General features: G+C 31.9%; 1 protein-coding gene across 1 annotated transcript; it reads right to left on the bottom strand.

The window, feature by feature from the left end:
* Positions 1-2,358: 2,358 nt before the first annotated feature.
* On the bottom strand, positions 2,359-6,348 carry LOC110628168. The gene is made up of 4 exons (XM_021774692.2): positions 4,462-6,348; positions 4,014-4,277; positions 2,776-2,895; positions 2,359-2,672 (listed from the first exon to the last, which is right to left on the bottom strand). Exons 1-4 carry the CDS (start codon positions 5,569-5,571, stop codon positions 2,622-2,624), a joined length of 1,545 nt encoding a protein of 514 aa, XP_021630384.1. The 5' UTR covers positions 5,572-6,348; the 3' UTR covers positions 2,359-2,621.
* Between the last annotated feature and the right edge of the window lie 3,320 nt (positions 6,349-9,668).

Here is a 9,668-nt window from a genome sequence, read left to right as displayed (position 1 = left end):
CTGTTATGTTTTGACATAATCAAATTTTGTTTTTAATCGGATAATCATAAAGGTTATGATTAAGCATAATAGAAATTATGTAAAGAATATTGAACAATCAAGATAATTTGTCCCTCTTTTTTAAAGAGATACCTTCCGGACCCCTCGATAAGTGAGACTGAAAAATACATGATCGTGCTCAAATGAATTGTTATATTTTAATAACTTCTAAATTACTATTTTAATTTGGTTATTTAATAAGTTAATCCCAAATATTACCGTGTAAGCATATATTCAGCTAATCCTAAATCTACGTATAAGTTCTACCATTGGACTTCTCATTAACTCTAATAATGCATTCAAAGAATATAAAAATAGATATTTGCACCCAATTTTAATCTTCACAATTAAATTGATCTAGATTCTATCTTCTTCAAACTTGCTTATCTCCTTGGGTTCTTACCATACATTGAGACTCACGCTATGTTTGTGATCCTTCCTCCACAAGCTCCTTATGCACAAAATGTTTTTTTTTTTTAAATGAGGAATGGGGATTGGGAGAATAGACTCTAAGACCTCTCAGATTTACTCAAATACATAAAATGCTTTTATATGGCCTTTTCCTCCCTCGATGCATAAAATGATAGTACTTTTTTCAATTTGTATTCAACAAGACTAAATTAAATCGATTATTAAGATATTATGTGACACAATTTTTTAGCTTCTCTTTCATATTTCATGGCCTTTTCCTCCCTCGATGCATAAAATGATAGTACTTTTTTCAATTTGTATTCAACAAGACTAAACTAAATCGATTATTAAGATATTATGTGACACAATTTTTTAGCTTCTCTTTCATATTTCAGTGCATTTATTTAGATTTAGCTTTGCAAAAGCTAAAGAATCATCATTCACAATTATTTTTTAATATTTATACTGAAATTACTAATGGGCTCGATCTAATTCTGCATGTGGTAAGAGTGTTGGGCTTTTCCAAAATAACATTTTGGCTTAAACTCCATCCAACTTATAAACTCCTCATTTCTTTTTAATCTACTGATGTGGGATTGTCCCACTTTTTCTCCTTTCTCTTTTCTCCAACACTCCCTAAAAGTTCAATTAACCTCATCCAATTGTGACTTGCTTTCATTTTGTTCATCCTGCGCTCGGGTTCCTTGAGTTTCAGAAGCCTCAAATCTCACTTCTCATTTTCGACTAAACTTGTACTATTCTTGAACCTCAGAGGGCCAAAGGGCCTTCAGCATTTCAATTGAGTCTTTTCTCACCGAGCCTTCATTTTTTAATTTCAGATCTTATGCATGCCTGGGTCTTACTCACTAACCCTTCATTCTTGGATTTCCTATCTTGGACTGTAGGTCTTAAATATTTTTGGTGAGGTTGGCAATTATGAGAAAAATTCTTGGATTTTGGATCTTCATGGTTGTGAGCCCTATTGGACTCCGATACCATGTTGAAATTACTGATGGGCCTGTAAATCTAAGAGCTGGGCCAAAATGCTAATTGATTAGTCTCATTTTGGTGGGCTTCTCCTTGGGCATTTTAGCTTATACTACACCCAACTTATAAACTCCTCTTTTTTCTTTTGATTCTACCAACGTAGATTATCCGACTTATTTTCCTTTCTCCTTTATTTTCTCCAACTTAATTGTCACATTATATTGGCAAATAACCTTATTTACTAAGGAGTTGGCTTGGACATTTTGATTCTACCGATGTAGATTATCCCACTTATTCTCCTTTCTCCTTTATTTTCTCCAACTTAAGTGTCACATTATAGTGGCAAAACATAACCTTATTTACTAAGGAGTCGGCTTGGACATGGTGTTTAAGATCGCATGGCTTTTGTTGGAAGCTTCGGGTGCTGCAGTTGTTCATTTGTCCGGCGAGATGGAAACGCTGTGGATCAAAAGAGTTGATTCCATTTGGGATTGTCTGCTAAATCTGCTGTGATCATTGCGGCTTTGATTGCAGTTGATTTTTTAATAGCTTACTGGATTGAAATAATTTTGATTATTTGTTACGAGAATGATGTCATTCATTCGAGTTTTGAATAATGGCCTTGCATGGGAGACCATGGAGGTTCAAATAAACATAATGAGAACCCAAATTCCATTTCAATTTATATTATCAGAGAGAATTAGAGGAAACCTGAGTAATAAATACAACTTAAATTGGTAGACTTTTAAGCTCTTTTTTTTTTCCTGGTTGATATGAGGGTGAAGGAATTGAAGTTTAGTGGAGTAGGAGACGGATGACAAATAGTCAAATAGCAGAGGAAAGAGGAGAGAATTAGCAAAGGGGCAGACAGATAGGGAGAGCAATAAGAAAGCGAGATAAAAGGGAGGAAGGCCAGAAGAGTGGCTAAAGACCTAAATTCGAGACCAATTCCTTACTCTAACAATGTACAACCATGTATTCACCCATCCCTGGTTAGACAAAAGGTCTATTCACTGCTATACAAGACAGCTATCCACAAAGCTATATGCCTTCATAAACCTATTTCTACTACTCATTATCCATTCGAAAGGGTCAACACCACTATGCTAGAGACAGAAACATGCTCCTACCAACCAAGTAACAGTGAATTGCAAGATTCAGAAACTGGGAACTATGGCCAAACTCTACGCATATGCCCGGTAGAAATGCAGCAATTTCAGCGGCAATACCTTTTCCTGCAGACAAAATCAAGAAGTTTCAACAAAATGATTTTAGTTCCAACAAAACGATTTCAGTTCATCATACAAACGTAAATGTTGACTCCAAAGATTGGAATACCTGAACAGATTCTTCCAATTGGGAAGGAAAATGAAAACCTGTCGAGCAATTTTGCAACTCTTCAGGACTTTTCATCCATGCTCTGCGTCCATCACTCACTTTAATCTTATATTTGAACATCTGAAAATAGAATGAAAACCATGCGGCAGAAAATGAAGATTGATCAACTTTCACCAACATATAAATTTGGCAACTTCTATCTCAGATTTCTTTGAGTTTGATTAAAAATTATTTCAACTCAAGCCCAACAAAACCACAAGTTTGAAAACAATTTATTTTCTCTTTGCATAGTCCTCTACAAATAAAACAGGTGGCTGATTATCTAATTTGGGAATCCCTTTTGGCAAGTGGCAATTTCATAGCTTTTTTACCATGCATACAGCCCTCCAATTAGGTAGACAAATTTAGACTAAATTACCCCTTTATATTTATTATTATAAAATAAAATATTACACTATGGTCAACTTCTCTCCTCAAAGTCGATTTCTTGTACTTAGAAAACAATGGTTTGCATTCCAAACCCATTTCTTTCCTCCCATAAAGATCTCGCTGAAATTATTTACAGATTTCTCCTTCAAAGAACCTCTCCTGAACTAGTGGTAATAGCAATAAACTCCCACCTGACGAGGCCGGAATTTACCCAACATATCATGAGAACCCAATCACCTTCCTCGCATGATATGGAACCAGAAGGTAAGGTTAGATAGATAGGGGTTTGAACTTTGAACCAGATAAAATATCGACTAATTAGATTGAAACATTGAAATCCTTTCCAAATGATATTGTTCTCAAAGAACCCATGAAGTTTATATTGAAGTGATTTAGTTGGGCTCTTTGTGTATATGGAACGGAATTTATTAACGTCTTATTGGTTAAAAAAAGAAAATGCGGATGGCGGTTCAAGGTGTTGTATTAGAGAAACGGATAGTAACATAAGTATTATGATTGTTGACAATAAAGAAATTCAAAGAGGCCAGAGAAATATTAGACTCTCATCTGGGTAAAGGTTGAAGCATATGTCATCAGGCATGGGTTTCCCGGAAGCAGACTAAAATTAGTAAACTTTATGAGGGCAATTTTGTAACTTATTATTTTAGGCTGTGGCATTAGCCTTTTTAATGGTGAATAGAGGCTACCTTTCTTTTTTTCTGAAATTTCCACCAGCATTATACATAATAAGGCAAGGAAATAACCAATAATATTAATGGAACCATATAAATAAGAGATTGCAAGCAAACCTCTGAAAGAGGGATTTTTGGCATCTCCCGCTCATCTTCCTCATTCTTCACCCCAGTGCCCTGGCACTCTGGACAGAACACGGAATCAATTTGACTTTTTAATGCTTTTACCTTTCCATTCTTGCCCGCCATATTGGATTTAGCTCCATTCTTTCTTTTAGATCTACCTCTCCCTTTTGGACTAACTGATTGATATTTAGCCATTTCATATTCACAGAGAAGTATCCAGTGTATGACGCAGGAAATATGAAAAACGTGAAATGCCTACATATGAAAACATTAAACAACATTAAACTGAGTGTGTTTCTTACAGGCAAATGAGTGTTTCATGGGCTATACAGACTAAGAGACCATAATATTAAGTAATACAATGCATAATTCAACGCATGTGACAGGGCAGCACAAAAGACAAAGTTGAAGAAACCATAGGTAATCTAGACGTTGTTACCCCATTCGCATTTCTGCTACTGCAAGCAAGTTTTCCTGTCTTCATGTTTATGAGTGTTGCTACATCTTTCTCTGGAAGCATCTTTTGCTGACAGATGTCACACATTCTTTCCGCTGCTATGCGATGTTGCCGTCTCAACTCCCGCCTTATGGTCTTGTTTGATATAAACATTGAATGACGAAGATGGTCATAATATTGATTCAACAGCAATCTAGAAGAACCACCATTTGAAGCTGAAGATTCTTCACCAGATGAATAATAGTGATTACTTGAAGACTCACTGGCATCCTCAGGGTCAGAAAAAGACTTTTTCCTTTTTCTGTTAGTCCCTTCTCCATTATCTAACTCTAATGTAGGACTAGATGATAACAACAACTTTACATCATCAAGCAAACCCTTTCTTCCCAAATCATAATTATAAGCAAAAATCACAACAGCAAACTCGTGATCCGAAACTTTGACCATGTCCTCATAAACAGGACTATCCTCCCCTAACCACTCACACCATATTCTACAAATTTCACTTGTATTGTTATCCTTCTCACAGAATCTAGCAGCAATTCGTCCAGAACCAATAAACCTGGCTTTCAAGTCAGAAATTTCATCCTTTACAACTACACCTGGAATGACTAGATCACAAGTTCCAGCATTTTCATTCAAATCCTCATTGCATCCAACATGCCCATTGATGGTGGGTCTCATATTTGCATCATACTTTACAATAGCAAGACTGTTAACATTGCTGTTAGACTCCAAGAATTTACTACGCTTGTCATTTGTGATGGCCAACTGTCTCTCATTCTCAGTTGAATTAGTAAAGAAATGAATACCATCACTAAAAGGCCATGGATTTGCTTTCAGGAGAGTAAGTTTAGCAGCTGATAACCTCTCAGTGTGAAGATTACCCTTCAAGTGATCAAACAACACAGAATCACTGTAACATGGTGCAAGACATAAAGTACAAAAGAATATAAACCGCTTCCCATCCTCACGAAGCTCCACATAGGGATGTCCTTGCGATCTCACATTGTGAAGAGTGGTCCTGGCTAACTGCTCCTTTAAACTGATAGTCCCCTTCTTTGGTAACCCCAACTCCCATCTTCCCGCCATCCAAATCTTTTTAACTAAAAAAAAAATTCTCAAATCTAATTCAGTTGCAAACTACACTCCTCCAAATTGCACCAAACGAAAATTTACAAATTCAATTTTTGTTTTTCGAGTTAGTGCAAGCAGAGAACATCAAAGAACCAAATACCCAAATAAAAGATTCAAATTTCACCATAACATCCGAAATCTAAAAATCAGATTCCAAGAAATCCATTGAACACCTTTAAGAAGATAGCGTACAGAAAGCCTCTCAAGCGTCACATGAAACCCTAAAGAGCTCAGATTACACAGCATCATAGAAACCTGAATTTCCAAATTTAGAGCTCTATTCACCACTAAGTTTCTCCAAAATCCGACATGCAAATGAAACAGAAACTTAAAAGAGCAAACTTCAAAAGCAAACCCTAAAAAATCTTCAATTCTTGGATTTCCAGGTCCATAACAAAAAGAAACGTAAAATACCAAAGAAACAACTGGAAAAGAAACTAAACCAGAGTGTTTAGTTAATTCTAACTTTACATATTCGTATTGTTGTCTGTATAGGAGAATTCGGTTGAGACCGTCGAGTCCGTACAGCAACAGAGAGGGAAACGCGAGCCATTGAAAGCATTAGAACATGCGAACACGAATCCTCCATTGACATCTCCATTGGTTACCAAGAGGAGGAGAATTATGAGGTTGTTTGGATAGAAAGAAAGAGATGCGAGAAACGTTGAGAAAATGAAATAAAACAGAGAGGAGAATAAGAAAAAGCTACAAAAAGGCTGCTAACAGAAATTTAGTTTTTTAACATAAAAGAGAAGCGCAAGATACGCGTGTCTTAATAGTATTTTCGGATTAAGATGAGATTAATTATTAAAGAAATCATGTTGCGAGGAGCACTGGTTTATCGTGTTGTACAGAATCATCTGCCGTCAGATTAATGTACTTTGTTTGCATCGTGACAACGAACGGTGACGATTTTATGGTGAAAGTGAAGTAATGGGATTGGCAATGATAAAAAGGAGGGGGGAATTCGTATTTCAGAATTTCTTTTTCTTGCCAAATCGTATTTCAGACATGGATGCCGAATTAACTGGGGCTGGCTGGGTAAGATCGTGAAGGTTTTTTTGTTTTTTTAAGTAAGTTTATTTAAGAATTTTTATTTTATTTCTATAAAATTAAAATATATTTTTTTTATCAACAATTATCATTAAAATATTAAAATTGTTTCCCATCATAAAAAAAATATTAAACTTAAAATAATTAATATAACATTTTTTTATTTATTTCACATGAAAAATTATTATTGATAAGTTTTAAATATATAAAATCTACTTGATGTTATATAATTATTCCTTAAAAAAAAATCATGTATCTAGATTCGAAAATAAAATTATATGACAAATATATGATTAAATGATATTAAATTTTATAGAACAAAAAAATGATGTTGATGTTTTAAGTCGTTTCAACTCAATTTTTTATTAAAATTTATTCTCTTTTAGAGACATCAGGTATTTATAAAAAATTACCGTTAACAATTATAATTTGACAGGTCTGCCTCTTTATATCTGTAATAATAAAATCTCAATTAATTAGCTAATAAAATTCCTCACTAATCATACGGCTATATTATTATTAAAATTTAAAAAATATTATAATTAATTTTATTTCTTACAAGTCAATTATTACAGAGATAAAATATATATAATTTTTATATAATTATACTTGAATTTTAAAGTATTACATTATATTTATCATTTACTTCAATTTACTAATTTAAATATCGAAGTAATTTTTATAAACGTCAATCATCTCACTTTCTTTTTTTTTATAAGATTAACCAATCATAATACGATTTTATTTTTTAGTTATATCGCTTGATTCACTATACATATAGTTTTTAAATTATAGAAAGTGAAATTCACATAATTATGAGTGAAACCCAAATAATTTTTTGATAATTATAAGAAAGAACCAATTAAATTAAAAAATTTTATATTTTTAATTTTAAAAAAGATAAATAGTATATATCATTAAAAAATTTAAATTTCCATTCCAAATTAATATAAAAGGTTAATTAAATTACTAAATAATTTACATATAAATCTTTATATTTATATTTCTATTTCTGTTTATACAATAATTTTCATTTGATTTAAGTTTAAGATAAAAATAAGTATTGAAAACAGAAATTATATATACTTTTATAGTGAAATAAATGTTTAAATTTGGCTCTTTAAAAAAGGCAAATTATTTTCCCTCTTTAAAATTCTACGTTGAGATATGGGGAGATAAGTTGATTCCTCAATTCATTTTCTCCGGCTATTCTACGAAGGGAGGAATAAAAAATAAATAAATTTTAATTATAAAGAGATATAGTAGTACATATAAATTTAGTTTAGTGTTAAATGTATCTGAAATAATTTAATTTTAAAATAAAAATAAGAATGAAAACTGAAATTATCTATAGTTTCATAGAGAAATAAATATTTAAATTTAGTTTTTAAAAGGCAAATTATTTTCCCTCTTTAAAATTCTTTGTTCAGATATAGGGAGATGAGATGATTCCACGACCAGGATCCAGATGACTCAACGTCATCAAATGGCGCTGTCTGTGGAGAAAAATATAACCCTGGTCCTCACGAGTACGGTGCGCTGAGCGAGCACGCTCAGGCCTGTATGGGGGAAGGCCCCCTATACGGGTGGATCAAAGATATCCCACATCGGAAAGAGGTTGAAAGGAAAAGTTTTATAAGTCTCTATCCTTGAAACCCTAGTGGACGCGTTTTAAGCAAAACCGTGCGGCTTTGAGCCAAAGCGGACAATATTTACTGGTGTGGACCCAAGACCCAAATGACTCAACGTCATCAAATTTCAATTATAAAGTGCCATATATATTGTACCCACACAAATTTTATTTAATAATTTTTAATTAAGTTAATTTGATTAAATAAACTCATTTAAATATCCATAATATAAATTGATCAATTAAAAAAATATGTCATTTAATTAAAAAAAATAAATCAACTAATAAAATAGTAGCACTTACAGAGTAATTTAATTTTAAGATAAAGTAATAATAAAAACAGAAATTATCTATAGTTTTATAGAAAAATAAATATTTAAATTTGATTCTTTAAAAGGCAAATTATTTTCTCTCTTTAAAATTCTCCTTTCAGATGTAGGGAGATAAGTTGATTCCTCAACCCATTTTTTCTTGCTATCCTACCACCGTAGGAATAAAAAATTTAAGTTTCAATTATAAAGTGACACGTATATTTTGGAGCCTAAATTTTATTTAATAATTTTTTATTAAATAAATTTATTTAAATATTTATAATATAAATTAACTAATTAAAAATGATGTATCACTTAATTAAAAAGAATAAGCCAATTAATAAAACAATAACACTTTTCAATAGATAAATTGATTTAATTTTAAGATAAAAATAAGAATCAAAAATAGAAATCATGTATACTTTTATAGAAAAATAAATGTTTAAATTTGGTTCTTTAAAAGGCAAATTATTTTCGTCTTTAAAATTCTCCGTTCAGATATGGGCTGATAAGTTGATTCCTCAACCCATTTTCTCTTGCTATTGCAACACTGTAGGAATAAAAAAATTAATTCCAATTATAAAGTATTTGGTACATAAATTTTATTTAGTGATTTTTAATTAAATTAATTTAATTAAATAAATTCATTTAAATATCTGTGATATAAATTAATATTATTCATATTTTTCTTATCTTTAATTTTAGACATAAAATTTATGTGTATAAATTTTTGGCACATTCAATGGAACTTATCTATTTTATATCTCTTTCTCTTATCAAGAATAACTTCCATGGTTTCACAAGAAAATACACCAACTACTATACAAAATTTAAGTGAAAAGTCATCTGTAATCATTAAGACTTCCAGCAAACCTAAGGAATCTAGTACCGTGATTGTCATGATGGCCAATACAACTTCTCTAGAAGAGCAAATTGCCAAGATGAGTAAACTTTTGGAAACATTGGTTGATTCAGTCAAGGAAATACACAATCAAACTGTTTATTTGATGAACAAAGTGGATGGATTGACTAACAAAACACCAATTACCTTCAAGGAA

Source organism: Manihot esculenta, chromosome 12, assembly GCF_001659605.2.
Source record: "Manihot esculenta cultivar AM560-2 chromosome 12, M.esculenta_v8, whole genome shotgun sequence".
NCBI classification, from domain to species: Eukaryota; Viridiplantae; Streptophyta; class Magnoliopsida; order Malpighiales; family Euphorbiaceae; genus Manihot; species Manihot esculenta.
The sequence above is the reverse complement of the archived record's forward strand: the minus strand, read 5'-3'. Positions and strand labels throughout refer to the sequence as shown.

Bases quoted from the DNA above. Each gene is read 5' to 3' on its own strand.
- LOC110628168 (XM_021774692.2), bottom strand. From the start codon at position 5,571: ATGGCGGGAAGATGGGAGTTGGGGTTACCAAAGAAGGGGACTATCAGT. The intron at 4,278-4,461 runs GTAACAACGTCT...TTTCATATGTAG, and splicing joins GTAGCAGAAATGCGAATGGG to GCATTTCACGTTTTTCATAT. The intron at 2,673-2,775 runs GTATTCCAATCT...TTTTGTCTGCAG, and splicing joins AATTGGAAGAATCTGTTCAG to GAAAAGGTATTGCCGCTGAA.